This window comes from Penicillium daleae (genome assembly GCF_028827525.1).
Source record: "Penicillium daleae strain IBT 16125 chromosome Unknown utg000002l_segment0_segment0, whole genome shotgun sequence".
Lineage (NCBI taxonomy): Eukaryota > Fungi > Ascomycota > Eurotiomycetes > Eurotiales > Aspergillaceae > Penicillium > Penicillium daleae.
In genome coordinates this window covers 4,397,708-4,417,668 of record NW_026623150.1, presented here as the reverse complement: position 1 = coordinate 4,417,668, position 19,961 = coordinate 4,397,708, and the positions used below count along the sequence as shown (strand labels likewise).

Sequence of the window (19,961 nt, the reverse complement as noted above, 5' to 3'; positions counted from 1 at the left end):
ATTTGCATTGAGCTCCTCATTCTTCAGCAAACACTCGCGGAAATCAGGCGCTTATTTGCCTTGGTTGAAGAAAAGGGTGCCCAGCCAGTTCGCCTGCCGTTTTTCTCGCATCTGGGTGCCAGACAAGCATTTCCTTGGCGAGGTCCAAAAATAATTCCTTCTCCTCTCCCCCAAGGAATGAAGGTGTAACGCATAGTTTGCGGTCAGGGATCAGGGCTTCGTAGAGGAAGCGACCTAAGATGTTCCGTGAGTCTAAGAATAATCCGATCGAGATAGGGACTCTGGAAATACCTTTTTCGTCAAAGAATGGCCCACAGAAATACTACTCTGCGGTCTCGCATACTCTGCCGTCTTCTCGTCTGACAGGTTTCGGCCACGAGTACTCTCGCATACATTGATACAGGTAAATTCGAAATTGCCTTCCATGTTCTCCACATAGAAATTTGTTCTAGAACCCTGAGCCAAGACATGGCATTCCAATTTCGGCTAGACAGTCCGGGGTTCGATCCATATCATAGGTCGAAGCAGTATAGCTGGATCCGTTATTGCCCTAGTGCTAGGGTCCCAGATAGTTTCTCTGTGTAAAATGTGGAAGGCAATTTCGAATTTAGCTGTACCTTTGTATGACCTCTGGAGGAGGTGGACCGAGTAAGGCTATCATTTCGGCGATGTGTAGTTTGGCATCGTAGCGACCTTCGTGATCATGAATGTGCTGGAATAGCTCTTTTCCTTCGATCATATCCCACAACTGGTCGGTCATTAGTGGATGCAACAACCCAGGAGAACAAGGGAACGCACCAAAACACCAAGATTCCAAACATCCGCAGGCATTTGCCATCCATTACCCAGTATCACCTCTGGTGCCCGATGGTGGTCTGGCTGAATAGGCCAAACGCCCCAGTCGTCGTCTTCCTCGAGTCTGGTTGCCAAGCCAAAGTCGACCAGCTGTGGTATACTTCCCAGGCTTTTGAGTGGCCCGAAGTCATTACGGGATTGATACACAGGTCGTCCCAACGAATCAATCTTGAAAGCCATCGGTTTTGCAAGCTGAGAATTAATGAAATCAGCAAGCACAGTTGGGTCCTCGAATGAGACCATGATGTTCTCAAGCTTTAGATCTAGGCAGCCTTGTTCTCAGTATTGCCGATGAGAATAAAGGCCAGAAATGAACCTACCCGTATGAACTGTCCTGCACATTCCATGCAGATAATCAAGCCCCGTAAGAAGAGCACGAATGTATGTTTTAAGGAGGGGCAGTGGCATCTTTCTGTCGTTAAAGCGCCGCTGATACATCGATAACGACTCACTCATAGGCGGATACACAAGACATGGATAAGACCCTTCTGGGCATTTAACTTCAAAAGAGTCCAGTAATGTTCGGAGAAGTGACTGCCCGCGATGTGATAGGTCTTTTGGCCTAGTTGGGTAAACCAACATTGGCGAGGGGTCAATGTAAATGATATCACACACTTACACACACACATATTAAATGATTTACACCCACACAGACTGTATCTCAAGAAACAGATATGAGAGAAATCAATTTTACAGTGTACACGTTTTGAAGATGGCCATCAAATAGTTAAATTGCAACGACTAGTGACTGACTGATCATTGGAAGGTACGAGATAGGTGTTTTGGCCAGTAGTCGCCTTGGTACGCTAGCGCATGTGATAAAAGCTTGTATCAAGCGTACAATCATGGTTCCATCCCGTTAAGTCTTGAGATTTGGCCCAGTTTTCCTCTCCATTCTGATATGGGGTGAATGAAAATTGACCTCACAAACTATGCGAGATGAAAATAAGCGTTGCGGTGATCTGGAGGTAAGTCATAAGATAAAAGTACCCTAAATGGTGAACTCATTCTGGTATTTATTACTCACTGCATTATCACGGCTCCGCGAGCCAATGCCCCATCAGCTTGACACCTATTTTCAGCAGTTCTTCCTTTTGTTCCTTTGACCGGCTGTCTTTAGTTTCAGAAGACAGGACCTCAAACAGCAGAGGGAGTGTTTGGAGGATTGGACTGTACTTCGGGTATCGACTAGCTAAAGCGTGGAATAGCTGCTCCCCTTTTTTTGGGCAGAAATTATTGCCCTGCTTGCCAAGGCATTTACCCAAAGACAGTTTATGATGTCTTGTTGACTCTTTTGCCATTCTGCATACGCCACGATAAGCTAGCTTTACTAATCTTGGTATTTTGCGGCAGCCCACAGGACGGTGCTTGGGTAGACCTGATACAGAAAAGCGCTTCGGTATCCAGCAGGTAGGGATACTTGGGCAAAGTTTTGTCGAATCTTTGCATTTCCGAAGTACTGTTCCTGACACCCCGTGTTGACGCATGGAGTGAGCCAAAATAGTGCATAAAATCGATAGCAGTATTGCCGGGCTGGTTAGATTGGAACGTGGGCCATGTTGAAGCTTAGAAACCTCTGTGGAAGAGTTCATCGCAGAAAGATCCGAAGAGAACAAGAAGGCGTCCACCTGCACGGATCCTGTATTAATAGTACTTTCAGCTACATGTTTCTTCGCTATCTAAGCCAACCTTGGTATTAGTGAAACATGTTGCTGTGATATTTATCAGGTTCATACATTTGCTTCCCCTTCAAAACAAGCCAATTTCGCTGTTCCAGGTTCCATCTCCAAACACTTGATCGAATCGTATGCTTGAAATATCACGGGAAAACAAATACGAATGTTGGAGGTAGGTTTCTTAAATAATCTTCAAGTACAGTATCAGTGTTTAAAGAGCGGGAATGAGAGTTGACAGGACAAATGTACTTCGTCCACGGAGCCGAGTCAAAAATGGTTATTGCCGTTAAACCCCGTTTTCCTATGACCCTAAAATTCAAGGAAAAGCATGTATTATGGGTATATGACCTCCATTAATATGATCGATACGGGGCTAATCTGAAAGTTAGAAACATTCAAGGAAAATGACCATCAAACGGCGTTTGCGAGACTATTTCAATCTAATGAAGCACTACAGTTTCCAGTCTTCATAATAAACATTTATGGGAGATATTCACCAAGTGAAGGTAGGAATCTAGTGTAAACTATATTAACTTAAACAAACTTAAACAAACGAATCGAGGCGAGAACAGGGGGTTTAAATTATATGAACCACTAGTTATCTCAAAGCTGAGAGGCATTGTCTTGAACTATCATTCCCAAAATCTGAACGATTTTGGCAAATTTGAAATCGGCTCAGCAAATGCTCTCTCCCTCTGCACCACCGCCAATGCCTTAGCATAGATAGTTTATTGAGTAGACTGTAACTAGTGGAAGACGCCGTGAACTGGGATATGTATGGTACAGTACTTCATATCCTAGGGATATAATCGCAGGCTGCATTTTTACGTTGATAATTGCGAAGCCTGGTTTAAGACTAAGAGTCATCAACGATAAAATAGGGAGCATTGTTAGCCGAAGTCACGCTTTTAGGGCGTATACGATGCTAGTCGTTGATTCTTCATCTGTGAACTCCAGCAGTCGAGAAAACGACCACACAAGCTGTTTAATCGGAATCAGTACGGTAAAGCGATCTCGGAATCGCCTTAACCAGTATACTCTTTCCTCGGCTCCAACGTAAACGCCCCAGCGCAGACCATTTATTGAACAGGCCGGACTTAGTTCAGGCCGGTTTAAAATTGTTTTTATTTGATTTTGTATTGTTTTCCTACTGTAATACGTTCCAAATTAATCCCTGAGCGTTCAGCAAATAGATCATTAAATCAAGTAGGGACTCTATGCCCCAGAGACACTTTTTGCCTGGGACGAACTAAGATGGAAAGGGATTGTACGAGCCGCCTCTAATTGTTCTCCATATTGTTTGATTGCTTTTATCTCCAAGATGTAAATTGTAGCTAATACTAATGACTTTCTTAACCCAACAAGTCATCAAAATTCGTAGTAAGTATAGTAAGGATGATTTTGGCGTCTCAGGATGTCTCAGACGGCATCAGAGTAAAATCGCATAGCAGCAATTCCATTGCGAACCCCATAATTGGTAAATTTTATATTTTTCAGTAGCTAGGTATGCAAGGACATAAAGGAAATTTCGAGTTCATGTTTTTCGAGCTGGATTTGAGAGAGGGCATCATTCTGTGATAAATTATCGGGACCGATTTACAGTATTCCATTTCAAATAGGGCACGTCTCTAGTTGAATACTTGCTATAATCTTCAGCATTCATTAACCAATCTTCTCTATTTGAGGCTGCCCTCCCTCCGGACCCTGGTCTCTACCCTTCAGGGAGCATGGAAGTGTCTTGCCGTATACCTATTTAAGTCATATGCAGCAACAGCAAACGAGACGAATGAGCCAAGAAATTGTTGCCATTATTGAAAATGACACCGCAAGCCACAAGGTCGCAAACATGTGTGGCCCAAGACTCGCTTCAACACCGAAATCATTTAGAACGGCTTGAATTGCTGCTTCCATGGTGACGTAAATCACTGTACTACCAACTGCAGCGCCCATAACGAACACACTCGCCATCTAATTGGCAAGATCAGTCCAATTCAGTTCCGAGGTTGGTTTAACTTACGAAAGAAGAGAACGCAGTAATGACATTTCCCCAAGCAGAAATCATATTCAAAAGTCCTAGAGCAAAGGTAGCTGCGGTCAATAAAATTCCGATTATATAGGCTGAAATTGACCATCGTGATAGGGTTCGGCTTGCTGCATGGAGCTTGTCAAACCCCGGAATGATAGATGCGACATCCTTGGATACTGAGCCAAGGATGCTTTCAAGGTCAAAGGAGAAGGAAGTACTGGGCGTCGTGCAATTAGTTCCCCCCCTGTATTCTCCTGGCAGTCACCCCAGATCCCTATTTTATAGGAGCTTGGAAGTTGTCTTTTAATGTCACTGGCCAAACTTTGAAGCGTTCCGTCCGCTTCAGTGGCTGCTGTTTTTGCAGCATTTGTTGCCTGAGATATTGCGGTCTGTACAACACTAGCTGCGTTCCCTGCGATATCACCAGCGTTTGAAGTCACCGTGGATGAATCCACTCCGCCTATAGTGATACCACGACGGAGATTAAGGTGATCGATGCTCGAAAATCCGGTTAGGTTGACCTGTTGAGTGATAAGGGTACTTCCAAAAAAAATTAAGCTTTGGTCACTCACCTTCATGAAGTACAGATTAGAAGGTGCGGAGGACGAGGTGCATCCACTGAAAACAACCGCTAAGCAGATCAGAGTCCCAGATGAGAAAATCACTGGTAAAAGCCCACCCAAACGACCGATCATGTTTGATCTTAAAATATAGAGACGGGTACCAAAAAAATTGGAACACGTCAATGAAATAGAATATTACTTTGATAAATCCTGGGTAGCTCGTGGCTATTATATATAGGTAGAATTAACACAGCTTCAGTCTCCACGTTCAACAAACGGTGTGATCTAATGAAAGGATTGCAGTTCGATCGAAAATTGACCGTAAACGCAGTTTGAGGAATAATCCCCCATAAATTGCTTCTTTTATTTTCTTGTTCAATCTGTGTGGTTTTCATCTGCTTGCCGTCGAGAAGATGCAAGTGGAGGTGGAAATGCCCGTTGCACAGGTGGCTTGGGAACTGACTCCGGAGTTTGCCTAGTATGCAGGAAATCAGAATTGACCACACTATTTTCAAGCGTTTAATTACATTTGTCCTAGATTACGATTCAAGATCAACTTTTGAAAGGCAAGTACTGGTTTGTAGTGGTCTGATGACGAGTGGTTAATCTTGGTGCCGTTGAACATCATGTGCAGTAGACAAATGAGTCAGGCCTAGCGATGTGGAAAGTATTAGTGCCGGATTCCAAAATAGGAACTGGAAACAAACACTATCAGAGGTGGAGTTACTTTCGCATCAGCAACTTCATCTGGATGCTAAGTTAATGGGTCCTACAGCTCCACGGATCTGTAATACATTTGGTCTACGGAAGGCTACGGGGTGTCAGCTTTTTGCACTGCGTAAGGTCCATGACAAAAAAAGGGCAGTGTCCTGCGCCCCTCAATTTGATTCAGGATGTTCAATAAATAATCTGCGGTGAGGTCTTGGTAACGGGGCAAGGAAAGAATTACTAGTCAAGCCGATGTCGAAAATCTCCCCCACATCACTGTTCGAATGAGCTTGACATAGGTGACTTCAATAATTCCCCTTCATTGTTAGTTGAGGTGATTGATGAGCAATAACCGGTAAGCTCGAGGTCCCATACGAACCCTAGATTGATAGAGATATTTCCAACGCTCGACGATACTACGTGTGGAAATCGAGCTGTCCGATATATATCTGAGGGATGTTACAGGTTACTCCAGCACGCTTAGAGTGATGGCTGGCCGTATAAGAAGTCGCGACAAGACAACTTTCTTGGCTATTAAAGTCTCTCATATACCTATACCCGCCTGAAAGCACGCAGCTATTTCAATGAAATCAACAAGTTCTCAATCTCCTTCTGCACGCCCTGCGAAAAGAAAGCGACAGTCGTCGAAGATGTCGTCTAGCGGGATCATTGGCACCGATCAAGACATTGGCGCGTCTGACGAGAAGACAGCGAGTAGTGAAAGGGTGATCAAATCCAGCACTCAATATCCGTTCCTCGCTGATAGGAGTATTAGATAGCCGGAGGGGCGACAACCAGTCTTACCGGTGAGCTGCGCCTCATGGTGCACAAGAACGCTTCCCTTGCGAGAACGGCAATTGAGCTCCTCGATCTCTATTTGTGTTTGTGGGAGTGCTACGTCACCAGGTCTGCTGCGATGATACGTTTGGAAGAAGAGCGTCGGCTTCTGCAGAGCTCGAATGACTGGCTGGCGCGCGAGAACGGGCGACTTCACGAAGCCTGCACTAATCAAGCCCTGTTGCTCTGGGATCGACGTCAGACCCTCGACTCAATCCAACAGGGAGTTTTCGAGATCCTGCAGAGTAGTGATAGGTTCTCAAATCAAATGAGTGAGTTATCTCGACGTACCCACGAGGATGGTGTGCGAGCCAGTATTGACTCGATGCAGTTGACCTCACCACTTGACAACGACAGTTGGATTAGTCAGGAAGGCTTACCGCCCATTTGCACGTTCTGCCGGGCGGCACGTCACGTGACACACCCCATGGAACTCAGGCCCTCTCCGCCCAACACGCACCCAGACGCGCGGAACAAACGGTGTAACCGTTTTCCCAAAAGGACGGCCGATCAGCTCCTGTTGATGTGTCGATGTGGCGGCTTCGCTCGGGTTTTTTCATTTACGCGATCGCTAGTTAGATAGCCTCACTCAACATGGAGTTGTTTATGCAGATGTCAGCAGTAGTCTACGAAATACATTAATATTCTCAAATGGACCGCATGTTCTAAGGTGGGCATAGATAGGCACTTGTCTCTAGCGGATCCAAAAGCGCCTGTACCCAGAAACTATGGATGCTCCACGAAGCGGTAAGTCTGGCGACCGCTCTGTCTCAGTGCTTGTGCTCACATCATCGTTTGCAGTCTCGCCTCTAGATCTAGACCTAGATCTAGATCTGGAGCAGCTATGGGAAGATCTTTCGGATGTACCGTCGTCCCCTGCATTTTTTTGCCTCCGATTATGACCATCTATTCCCGATGGAACCGCTTGATGCACCTCTCTACGGGGCTCAGAAACTCTTCACGCCATCGCCTATCGAATACATATTTTATCCGAGTCATGATAGCCCGCACGGCTTTGGGTGGACTGGACCAGATCCTCTGTCCCCTCACACCTCCGCCGACGACATTTTCCTCTTTATGTCTGCATTTCTACTTTTTGAGCAGATCCAGTGGGTAGAGTTTCGATTCTGCAGGTTGATAACACGGACTGGCGAAATCGCGGAGGAATACCCGTTCTTTCTGCCTCGTGTTGAGTCTATCCTAGGAAATCTGGCTCGGGTTCGGGGGCAGATACGTGACATCATATCGCGACAGGACAGCCGAGGAGCCTTGACAGGCTCGCACTTCCAGTTATGCATATGGCCGCTAAGCGATACAATGCCGGATCCTCCGCAGGAAATCGCGAGTCCATGCGTCCGCCCGACCGGGTCTGTGGCGGCGCTTGATCCAGTCTTTTTTATCCAGAATATAGCAGGCAATTTTAAAATATGACTGTCCATACGGAGGTACTGGAACCAGGATTTTACAAAGGTTGATTTTTTGCTCGCCCCTTTAGCAGAGACTGCTATTTCAACCTGTGCCATCCCACTGCATTATCACCACGATCATCGGACGAGTCAAATACCCTTGTATATTCGATAGAGGTCAATGCCGGGTAAAAGCGGCATTCATTTACTCATTTCAACGACTGTTTCTTCCATGGTAATTTCTACGTGGTTGTTTCACTCAAAACTGATCATATCCTTGGACGATGGTTTCTATAGAGGTCACTTCAATTGATGTCCAAACTCAAGGCTCCAGATAGTCTGATCTAACGATGTAAATCCATAGAGAATCAAAGTTATAGAAGACGGAAACTTCAATCTGTCACTAAGCCGGGGTTGTTCCACAGCCGGTAACATGTAAACGGCGGGGTATTATGACACGCAGGACTCCCGTTGATCGCATAGTAACTCTGCAAGAAAGAAGTACAAGACGAGCTGTTGTGTGACCCTAGATCTTTGTCCGGATACCACGTGGAGTTATCATTGGTCACCGAAATATCCAGCTGCTCTTGTTCTTCCAATGTACGATTAAGTCGAAAGCTGCGAGACACAAGAAAAGTTGACATGTTACTGTCAAAACTTGTGTGATTGAACGAGGTCCAATTGAATTCGGTATAGGCCTTGTTTCCACGGCAGTTTGGCTCATCCCAAGCGAAGAGCGTCAAGGGTGTGGACAACACCTAGATACCTACGGCGGACGATAGGGATCACTTTATCATAACCCCAAATTCGAACCAAGTCCTTTCACCGCTTCTTCTACCGCCCTACACGGCCGAGCCATCCTCCTCCAAGTATGCACTCTCGAGTCACACCGATATTTCAAATGCTGACCGCAGGCTCGTTACAGATAAAAAGGCAACCCCTTCTGTTGCCTAGTTTGTTAGCGTTATGCATACAAATGTGGATTTTTTAGAGCCGTAATATTATTTCCTCCGAGGCTCGGCCGAGTCAAGATATATTTATGAAGACTTCCACGTCAATCTCAAGGTTGATTTCTGGTTGACATACTAAAAGATGGTGCGACCTCAGATTGATTTGAATCCTTATAAGGATGAGATTATGGCCCTTTTTAACCAGCAGAAGACTACCGAGACCATCTGCATAGAACTCTCTCAGCGCCATTCAATTAATATCTCCTATCCTACACTCGCTCGGCGCCTACAGGCATGGGGGCTTCGCCGCTTACCCTCGAAGACAGCTGATAATCAGGCTCTTTGCGATCGCATCCGATCGCTTGTACGCGATAATTACTCTGACAAAGAGATCCTACCAATCCTACAGCGCGAGGGATTCAAAATCGCCCATATTACGCTGAAACGACCACGGCAGCAGCTTAGTCTTCGTCTACGTACTGATGACCCTGAGGCGCGTAGTATTTAAAACCTGCATATTCAACAGGTCCTACAGCAGGAGATTTCTGATGGCCATATTGAAGGATATGGGCGAGGCCTTCTTTATACCTATCTTCGCCAGAAAGGTCATACATTTCCTCGGTATGTGAAGAAATCCTACTAGAAATACACTAATACTAATTAAATCCTAGTGATCGGGTCTTCTCTATCTATCGTAATGAGCGCCCTGATGCCCTTCGCCGGCGAACTCTCGATCTCCAGCGGCAGCGTCAAGCTTATCAATCACCTGGTCCAAATCACGTATGGCATATGGATGGCTATATGAAACTAGCCCCTTTTGGTATTGAGATATACGCTGCAATTGATGGATACTCGAGATATATCCTCTGGGTCTATATTGGTATTTCTACTAGGTCTGCAATTAGCGTTTATAAGCAATATGTTAATGCAGTATCAACCTTTGGATATCTACCACAGATACTTCGTACTGATCTTGGCGGAGAGACAATCTATCTTGGTGACGCCCATTGGGCACTTCGCCGTGTGGCCAATCCAGATATCCCACATACAGATTGTTATTCATATGGCAAGAGTACTGAGAATACTCGTATTGAGGCCTGGTGGGCGCAGCTCTCACGATCGAGTGTCTTTATATGGCGAGTAAGTAGTAAATCACTATACAACTAAGTTGGAATACTCGAACTAATTTAATTCAATTTAGAATTACTTTGCAACCCTTCGCGATGAGCGTCTCTTTTCAATTACAAGTATCGCCGACCAGATTGCCCTCCTTGCAGTATTCATGCCTACTGTTCGATCCTCTATCAGTTCATACGTGGAAACTTGGAATCGTCATACAATTCGGAAGCAACCAAAACGTCCATGGGTAGCCTATGGCAAACCAATCTTTCTCTACCAGCACTCATCTAGGCAGGACGTACAGCAATTAGCAGATCCTGCCCTTCTCCAGACGCTCCAGCAAGATGTGGCCAATTGGGATGCAGACGAATATCTTCCAATTGAAACACTAGTATGGTGTAATCACAGCTCCAGGAGATAGGGTTTGACCCATTAAATCCTCCACCGCGGGACGATTCAGCTCAGCCATATAAATCAGTCTATCTTGAGCTTAGGCAGCGGGCAATCCTACATACACAATCAGGGAATTTACCAATTCTACAAATCTGTGAGCGGCCAACACAGGGAAATTGGGAAAATTGGCAGGAAGGGCGGTAGTGAACTAGTAATCGTCGGATAGGAGTCAAATGATAAAATGAATGATGAGATAGTGGCAGAAGTGGCTCCTTCTCCTACTGTCGAGGACCACACTGAGCCCAACCTGCCTGAGAATAACACTCAGCTGCGGGCTTCAGGACGGAAGCGTAAGAGCCGAGAGGATGATGACTTTGAGTATCATTAATTAGTGATAATTATTTTAATCTATTCTTCTTGAATTTAACCTCTAATCTTATTCCTAATTGCGTCACAATAGGTCCTGATTGAAAGGCGAGGTGTAAAGGAAATACTCAATATTACAGCCAGAAATCGCATAATTTATGCAGTCAGGGAACCTAGGCATGTTTGGACTGTTTGTGGCCCAATTGGGGGCCCAGGGCCCATTATGGGCCAAAGGGCTCGGCCCATGGCCCACTGTGGGCTATAGAACTCGACCCAAAGCCCAACCCATTCGTGGGTTGGGCTGGGTTGGGCCTGGGCCGACGTGGGCTCTGATGAAGCCTACCCTCCTCTAAACGCGAAGCATAAAAATACCCCAGCAACGCATCGAACTGAACCGCCACGGGCCACTCTTTTCCAAATCTGCCATAGAGTGGCGCATCTGGTCATTTGGTTCTCAAACCGCCATGTGCCTGGCCCCCTAGCACGGGGACCGCAAGAAAACTGACAGTCTCAAGGGAAGGAGGCTAACAATGTGTCGCGGCCGTGAAGACCGGCAAACGTGCCATTCCTTCCTCCGCCTTGTGGTGAACACGATCTATCGCGTTACTTCTATGGTGTAACCATGATAGTACGAGCAAAACAAATTTAAATGAATGTATACCAGCGCAACCTCTAGTAGACCTGGGCAATGTTTAGGCTAGGATAAGGTACAGACGCTTGATAAACAGTCTTAAAACATTTGAGTGGTGTTGGCGTATTAAGCGAGATATTTAGCTTCGATAGCACACGCTCTGGCTCAAACGGTGTAATACCAGTAGCAGCGAAGCTAGTCTGGATAGTCTGTGGTTTAAAGGCCAAAGCTCGCGCGCGAGGGTAGTCTGCGAGAAAGTCGAACTTATCGATGTGGTTATAGCCACATCGGGCGAGGTCGCTTACGAAATGACCGTACTCGATATAAACAGTTGTGGTTGTGTGCCGAGCGGGAGCTAACCCCGGACCGATGGCGGACCCACGGCCCGAACCCCCCCCACAAACACCCAGGAAAGCAACCTCAGTTTTTCAGTCGAAGGCTTCCAGCCACGGGTTCCGAGCGAGCCATACCCTGAATCACGCAAAAGAGCGCGGAGCGGAGATGCCTTCGCACCATTATAATATTTGATATAGCCGCATGCACTCTGGCGAATGGGGATCAAGCGGAACCAACTAAAAAGGAATGAATTGATTGATTGTAGATAAAATGAGTGGCAGGCAGAGGTATGTTAAATACACATCTGCAGAGTTGGTTCATAGTTGATATGTGGATGGGACCAATTCCTCCGTGTCTTAGAGGTCCCATGGGATACTCGAGAGTGACTTGTGAGTGTTGTCTCGGAACCCCGTAATTACATACAAAACACAAAGAAAAGTGGGGTACTGAGGAAACCAATAGGAGGCAGCTGTAAGTAAACTGCTCCACTATCCTCGACAGTTTCTGTATCGCACGTATTCTGCATACTGGCTAGTTATATGTTTAATGGACCATCGTGCTTCCTCGTCTTAGCGGCAGCGGTTCATATAGAGAGCGAATCAGTGCTCGCCGCTCAAGCGTCATGCCTGCCACATCCCGGAAGGCGTACTTTGGGATTCGCAGCTTATCTCTGTGCAGGACCTTGAGCGTCTTCAAGAAATCCGCCATGTCGACAGTGTACCACAGCTTGCCAATCTCAGCATGGTGCGAGCCCTTCCTTGCAACCTTTTCGCCAGAGTATTCGACGGTGTAAGTCATGTCGCCAAACCGGAAACCCCCAATCGACACCCGCATAATCGCGTAGTCCTCAAAGAGGTGGAATTCGAAGAGTTTGTTGTGCTTCACGTATGTGAGGATGGCCAGGGACGAGTCGAGGTTGTGCTCTGATATCTGCCTATTCATCTCGACCACGCCCGCCGCCTTCTGGGCAGCCCTGATCGCGCCGACCACGAATACCACCATTGTTAATGAGCAAGGCTGTGTCTGCGAGTGCTGTGCGTCAGGGAAAAGTGTGTTACGGTTGTTTGAGGGTTTGCTGACAGAGGAAGAAAGGTACTCGATGTCGGATGGAGAAATCCCTTGAGGAACGAAGAGACTTGGCTTGACTTGATTTCCTACTCGGATTGGCCGCTCTTAGTCAGCAGCTATGCCCGGTCAGGTGGACTTTGCCAGACAGCCGACACGTGGCAGACTAGTTACACAATCGTGTGAGATGGGCAAGCCAAACATGTTGTTGTTGGACCTGGGTCTAGGAAAGTTGAGGGAAAGAAAACAAAACATGTATTATCCTACCATAATCGAAACACAATATGGTTTCCATCTATTCCATTTCCCGCGCTCGAGAAACGCCCTCAACGGCTGTGTGATTTTGACCTCCAATAGGTGCTCCACATTCAGGGCATCTAGCTTGCTCCATCGGCATACCGCACTCTCCAATTGCAAACTACAGAAAGAATCATTTAGCTTATTTCGCTCGTCAAAGGTAACTTGGGACAATTCGAGGAATGGGAAATTTATTCACCGGATGTCCGTTGACGCAATTGTACCAGTGCCCAGAGTGAGTCGCGATTCCTCCTCGCCCACTGACCATGGCCGTCTTGATTGATTGAAGTTCTTCTAAAGTGACTCTTTCGTATCGTGTTCCCTCATAGAGGCGGACCATCTCCTGGACCTTTTGTTGGAGCTCAGGACAGTTCCTCAGTTCGTCGCATAGTTTCAACGCAGCGGCGAGGAGATCGCGGGTGGTTTGAAAGCGATCTTCGAGCTTTTCTAGACCCGTTTTTTCTTTGAGATGTAGATCGCTTGTTGTTTCTCCTGGATGAGAGCGGTGATACCACGCGTCCAGCTGGGCGATTTTGGCGAACGAGACGGTCGCCGTAATGACGATGCGGGAGAAATTTCCTTCATTGGCTCGAGTTATCAAGCCTTGGCAATCCTTCAGAACTCGAATCAAGGTTGATGATGGTTTGGCGAGGCTTAGCCGTGGTAGTGTTGCAGAATTTCCGCTTGAATCTATCACTCTAAAGGCATCGCTAAGCATGACTTCCTTGGACTTGATGTAAATTAACCGTGCGCCGAGGGTAATTTGGTTGTCGGATTCTCGTGTTGTCATATTCATCGCCTCCATTCGGGCTGAGAGGGAGGCTACTTCGTCCCCTGAAGACTTCTGGTAGATGGCAATCGCATCCATGAGCCGTTTCATCGGCTGATTCTCGACCTCCATGGCTTTGCTGAGAGCTAAAGCCTCCCTCGCGAGGCGTGCACAGACTGCATATCGTGCGCTGTGATTTAGTGCCCCCCACCTCCACAGCGGCTCGCTTAGAGTTGAGCTTGTCTTCAATGTCATTCAGACGCGATTCAAGGCCTTCAAGGTCTGTGCGACCCTTGATAAGGAACCGTTTCCAAGTCTCATCCATAACGGCGCGGTTGATAACACGATTGTAACGTTTTGTCACAAACTGGCGAATTGGCTGCTTACAGTCCGGGCACGATGGTATGACATTGGCAAGCGAAGAAGAGACATCTCGGAGACCGTCGAATTTTCCATCTTTATCTCTCGTGTATACTTCATCCAGGCCAACCAATCCATCAACCGACTCACTGGTAAAGAAATGACCGCATCCAAGCACGACGATAGGAGTTTCATCGAGACTGATTTCGGAATAGATTTTCCATTCAAGCAAGTCAACACGGGCATCTCCCTTGTCGCCGCACTCTTGGCACAGATTATTTGGACAGTTTTCCCCGCAGAGGCTCGGGCATTGATGTCCGCATTTAAGAACCTTAGTGCATCGCTCATTGCAAGGAAGCCGGTCGCATATTGCCGCGCAAGGCATTGAGCAGGAGCCTTGGTGTTTGCAGGACCAGGTGCATCTCTCGATGCATGGTGCACATGCCTTTCCGCAGGTCAAGTCGCATGCTGAGTGCGAGCATCTAACCTATACATATGATTAATATTTCCGATACGATGACCAGATGATGGATTCTAGGGGCTCTTACTTCGCATTTTGCCTCGCAGTAACCACAGCTCTCCCCATCATGGCATATCTTGGAACACCTATGATTGCAGACGCCGTGGGGCCGGTCACAACTTTTCGTGCACTTCGGGTGCTTAAATACTCTTCTTCCATCGTTGACTTCGAGACAATTTCCGCAGCAACCGCTGCAGTTGTGGCCACAGCCGAGAATGTCGGTGCATGGCCTAGGGCAACGGAAGATCGAGGACGCTACATCTTTGAAACAGCCAACTCGAATTGTATGGCCACATTTTGGAACACATTTTTCGACCTCGACGTCGCATTTAATGACTTTCAAGTTAGGCATCTGATGGCAAAAGATAGCTTTCTTGATATGACCGCAAGGAAGCTCCACGTCTTGAATCTTTGCCATGCAAGGACCACAATCTTCACCACAAAGCTTGGGACATTCGTGCTCACAGGTTGATCGGATGCGTGGGCAAGGTTTCCCACATGCAAAGCCATCGTGCATGACCGCTGAATGGCACTTGGCCTGGCATTGATGACCACATGGCTCGAGTCGACGGGTACACGGGAGACTGCACCCACCTTCAGGGCTCTTCCTCTCAAAGTCGTGGGGTTCATAACAGAGAATGGGCGTGTCCGGGTGGCGAGGACAGCAGAGAGCCAACTCTGTGCCGACTGCATTCGCACGGGAGAGCTGAGAGTGGACATCGGCCCACATTGGGACATTGAGGTATGTTTCAGTATTTCCAATGAGATACATGCCGTGCTGAGCTCGACTGAGGAGCACGTTGATGCGGTTTTCGGTGCGTAGGAAGCCAACCTTGCGCTTTGAGTTGCTGCGGACTAGGGAGACAACGATCACCTTTGCCTCCTCGCCTTGGAAGTTGTCGACGGTAGCAAGGCGGAGCGTCTGCAGCAACGTCTTCTTCTCGAGTGACTTGCGACCGTTTGATTCGGGATATTCATCAAACTTCTCAAGCCCATCCGCGGCCAAAGTCTCCAAGTCCCGCTCGCTGAGACAAACTTCGAAATCATTGGATAGCGATGCTCTGAGCTTCCGCAGCTGCCCGGTATAGGGCGTCAAGAGGGCAACATCCGTGCTCTTGTACTCTCCCTGCCGAACAAGATGCCGAACAAGAGCAGTAGCCATATCGACCTCCCACTGGTTGCTATGAGACTTCACACGGCTGCCGTCATCCCTTGAATCTTCATCGCATCGATGGTCCAGCCAAAAGAGGTTGTTCCGCATTCCAACAACATTGGGCAGATCCACCACGCTTTCGTGATCCTCCAGTTTTGGATAGACGCTCCTGATAAGTTGCGAGATCTCAGGTCTCATTCGTCGCTGTACATTGAGTTGTGCAATAGGGGCTGGCTTGAGACCTGGCTCACCGACAGCGCGTCTCTCAAACTGGCTTCTGTCTAGCTGCCAAGTCTTTCCTGTGGATGTTTCAAGACTAAGTGAATGATTTTGAATCTGTGGTCGCAACTGTCGATGATCCCCAATCTGAATGAAGTGTTCAACTCCTGGCATGAGGGCTGAGATGACGTGGGCTTCCATCACCTCAGCTGCTTCCTCGCATATAATGACCTTTGTTCCTACTCGTCGCAGTGTCTCGATATGGCGTGCAAGGGCTGTGGTCGTGATTCCTACTACATCTGCTTGAATCAAGGCTCGGCGGTTGACCTCTTCATGAACTGCATTTATGTCCCCGCGAAGATTTGCAGCGCGATCAAGAGCCTCGAAAAGCGAAGCGGTTTCGATTTCCTGCCACTGCTTGAACCAGCTCAATGCAAGAATCCGGCGTTCCGTTATCGAGAGACTGTGAATATTTTCATTCGCAGAGCGAGTGAGGCCTTCCAAGCGCACATCGTCAACTTCACTCTCATTCTGGCCTTTTTGGGTTGTCATCGATTTGACTCCAAGCCAGCTTAGTAATTTATCATCAGTGACAGTTGTGAATCCTTCCGTGTCTGGTCGCTCCAGTTGTTTATGTATAATGGGCCATTTTCGGCGCAAAAAATGCTCCATCGCGGCCCAAGACAGGCCCTTTTGAGACTGGTGTAGAGGTTTCATTGCATATCCAGCGTTCTTCATGCAGTCCTCAAGTCTCCCATAGGACATGCCGAGGGTTTGCGACTCTACCCTCGTCTTCCCAATGCTTTGACTGACAACGCGAAGGTTCTTGCCTTCAAGCTCAGTGGCCTGACTGCGGCCACCAATGCGTATGATTTTCTGGATACCAACATCAAGAAGATGCTTTAAGAACTGGTCCAAGGCATGGTTGGTATAGCAGCTGTAATTCCTGTAAGTAAAGTACAAGAAGGCATGAAATCAGTACTCACATCACAAGAATTGGGCCTAGCTTTGCCTTTTCATTGATCTCAAGGAGAACTTGAACAAGCTTGACACCCAGGTAGGACTTTCCGGTGCCCGGTGGGCCTTGGATGAGGGCATACTCTCGTGTGAGAGCCGCGATAAGTCCCTGACACTGGCCGTGGTCGAGACCAGTCTGAGTTTGCAGCTTCAATAGGTCAATAGACCCAGGGGTACTCGGGTCCAATGCAATCTTTTCGGCTCCAACAATTGTGATCGAAGTCAAGGGAAAGACAAATCCTGGTTTGCGCGCGTATGCCGGTGGGGGTATGCTGGCATCTTCATCATCCTTACGGCCTGGCAAGATCCATTTTTGGAATGCCAACTCTCCTTCGCGTTGGATTCGCTGAAGGTTTTTCAGGATAGGGGCAAACGTGGCAGGGATCAAGCCATGGAAGTCGACCAGAATACCGGTAAGCTTCTTGCTGTAAAGCTGGGCGAGGAGCATCAATTCTTGTTGTAGGCATGCCGCAAGCTTGACCGTAATACTAGGTGGAAACCTATCAGAAACAAGACTACTCTTGTTCTGGTGCGCTCGGTCCTTGGAAGCATTCTTGACAGTGACCTCGAGGAAAATAAGCCTCCTGTGAGTTTCTTGGGACGTCATGAAACACACTAGGCTTCCTTCCTCTAGTCGATTGGAGTCTTGCCACCATCTGCATTGCTCGTTGGATGCCTTTGTACGTACTTGTGGTGGAGTAGCAAAGGACACGGTCGCTTCGAGCTCCTTTCTCTCATTGATAAACATTTGGAGGACCTGTGCTCCCAGAGATGTGCCCCGCTATCTTTGCTTGAGAAATATGAAAATCGTGTCAAATCATTCTGCTGCAGCAGATCTCGAAGGACATCTTTGGCTGAGCCGAAGATATCATGGCGCAGGAGTCGGAATGTTGAGTCAATGTATCTTTGCAAAGGATCGGGGAGAAAGTGCGGCTGAAGGAAGTTCGTAGAGGGTAGATATTCTGAATTGCCGCTGACAATCTCTCCATGGGTAGGAAGGATCTGAACTTGAGAGATTTCTGCAAGGTCGTTGTCGTGTCTCCCACCAGGTGTTTGCATATCCAGCGGAAAAGACGAAAGGGCTGATCTACTCTCCTGGGGATTTTCCTCATGCGGCCTGGGTGTAAAAAGACTGCGGTTTGCGCTAGCAATAAGGCTCTGCATGACTTCTAGTCTGCTTTCAAGTCCGTCAATGTCGGCCTTCGAGCATGTTTCAGTGATTTGGGAGCCCACTTCGCGAATTAGGTCGATCAGTGTGGGAATTTCATCGTGGAATCGAGCGCGTCGGACTCTTGACAAAAGTTGGTACAGGGTATTCAACAGTAACTTCATCATGTCCAGAGAGATGACTGGTACATTTTCGTTGGTCTCTTCGCCTTTACTCATCAGGCTCCGGCAGACACTTTTCAGATATCTGATTGCTCGATCTCCATTCGTTCCACCAAAGGATGTGTACAGAGTGCCAACAAATGAATCGACAGAAAGACAGTTCAAGAGAGAAGTATGGGTAATGACTTTAAGAAATGGCTCGTCGTAAGTTGGAATAGGTCGCACTCCCTCTGGATTGTCTGCATCCGCAGTTGCAAGGATAAAATCATATCCATGAAGATTATCGTCCACAAGATCTTTGGCGAGGAATTGATGATTCTCTCTGCTGTCGCTTTCAAGAATTTCAAGAGCCCCGTTCCAGAATTGAACGATCTCTTCATGTTCCCTTCGAGAATATCCAGACCCTAAAATCCCATTTCTAAGAAGTCTCTTCCAGTCGAAGTATTGATTCCGAGCGTCCAGATCATGGGTTGTGGGATGGTATGCAGCCGGGTTTGACTTGAAGTCGGCAGCCTTATTCGCATCGTGCGAGAATCTGCACCTCTCACCGTAGTGGCACCTGCCACGTTGAAAGTGCACACAGAATGTTTCCGTCTGATTGCGCTTTCTGAAGCTGGTGGGTCCTCCTCCGTTGCTCATATTGCCCCGAGATCGCCAATTTCCGCGGTGAGTCATCGTGAAAGGAGACAGCTGTAGAATTTGTAGCTCTTGTGATTCTTAAAACAGCATAAATATTTCTAACGCGGAAGGTTGCACGGATGGATGGGTGGATGTGATTGTCCGGAGAAGGCAAAGATAATCTTGGATACGCCAAGCAGGTATCCTCTCTAATAAGAGGGACGTAAGTAAGACTGCCTTGTACTTTGTAAATCTGACGTGTCCTAACGTCTTGCAGGACAACTCATACCTGCATCACCCCTCTTTCCAAAATCTCTTTACGTGGGGGGGACCGGGGGGTTTTCCAATATTTGCCTTTTATCTCTGCTCGCTTTTTTAGTTCATAATTGTCAAAGGGTGTTGGATGGTTGGTGGGAGGTGCCAAAATCACGGGATAGATACCTGTCGTCCGTCGTCCGCGTAGTATTGGTGGGGAGGAGGGGGGAGCAGAGTTCATCTGAGTCTTCGCGTCGTGGTTGGGTAAATAAAAACCCGTACGGTAAAGGATGATGATGGCTCGATTGGCTGACTGACCTAGAGTGATGGTTGTGATTGTTATCGGCAAGACATAACCCAATGCAGAATTGTTTGAGATTACTATACCCAATACTGCGCCCTAGCTCACCCCCAGACTGTCCGAGTTGGGTGCGGAGAAAGGATAGCATGGCCTTTCGTAGAGGCTTATCTTCCTGCAGCTTATGTCTTGGGC

At 47.5% G+C, this 19,961-nt stretch overlaps 6 protein-coding genes across 6 annotated transcripts; 2 read left to right on the top strand and 4 right to left on the bottom strand.

Annotated features, from left to right (window-relative positions):
* Window positions 1-43: 43 nt before the first annotated feature.
* N7458_002534 (uncharacterized protein) lies at window positions 44-1,293 on the bottom strand (the record flags this gene model as incomplete). Its single annotated transcript, XM_056905917.1, has 4 exons — window positions 44-252; window positions 694-748; window positions 799-1,127; window positions 1,176-1,293. 4 exons carry the CDS (start codon window positions 1,291-1,293, stop codon window positions 44-46), a joined length of 711 nt encoding a protein of 236 aa, XP_056770024.1.
* A 5,185-nt stretch (window positions 1,294-6,478) lies between these two features.
* On the top strand, window positions 6,479-7,031 carry N7458_002533 (uncharacterized protein; the record flags this gene model as incomplete). The annotated part of the gene is made up of 3 exons (XM_056905916.1): window positions 6,479-6,553; window positions 6,604-6,969; window positions 7,023-7,031. 3 exons carry the CDS (start codon window positions 6,479-6,481, stop codon window positions 7,029-7,031), a joined length of 450 nt encoding a protein of 149 aa, XP_056770023.1.
* A 2,132-nt stretch (window positions 7,032-9,163) lies between these two features.
* On the top strand, window positions 9,164-10,737 carry N7458_002532 (uncharacterized protein; the record flags this gene model as incomplete). The annotated part of the gene is given in 5 exon segments (XM_056905915.1): window positions 9,164-9,521; window positions 9,585-9,642; window positions 9,693-10,161; window positions 10,223-10,531; window positions 10,549-10,737. 5 exon segments carry the CDS (start codon window positions 9,164-9,166, stop codon window positions 10,735-10,737), a joined length of 1,383 nt encoding a protein of 460 aa, XP_056770022.1.
* A 1,672-nt stretch (window positions 10,738-12,409) lies between these two features.
* N7458_002531 (uncharacterized protein) lies at window positions 12,410-12,868 on the bottom strand (the record flags this gene model as incomplete). The annotated part of the gene is made up of 1 exon (XM_056905914.1): window positions 12,410-12,868. The coding sequence occupies one exon, from the start codon at window positions 12,866-12,868 to the stop codon at window positions 12,410-12,412; it is 459 nt and encodes a 152-aa protein (XP_056770021.1).
* Window positions 12,869-13,382: 514 nt separating this feature from the next.
* N7458_002530 (uncharacterized protein) lies at window positions 13,383-14,129 on the bottom strand (the record flags this gene model as incomplete). The annotated part of the gene is made up of 1 exon (XM_056905913.1): window positions 13,383-14,129. One exon carries the CDS (start codon window positions 14,127-14,129, stop codon window positions 13,383-13,385), a length of 747 nt encoding a protein of 248 aa, XP_056770020.1.
* Window positions 14,130-14,901: 772 nt separating this feature from the next.
* Window positions 14,902-19,270, bottom strand: N7458_002529 (uncharacterized protein; the record flags this gene model as incomplete). Its single annotated transcript, XM_056905912.1, has 4 exons — window positions 14,902-15,107; window positions 15,472-17,186; window positions 17,236-17,766; window positions 17,955-19,270. 4 exons carry the CDS (start codon window positions 19,268-19,270, stop codon window positions 14,902-14,904), a joined length of 3,768 nt encoding a protein of 1,255 aa, XP_056770019.1.
* Between the last annotated feature and the right edge of the window lie 691 nt (window positions 19,271-19,961).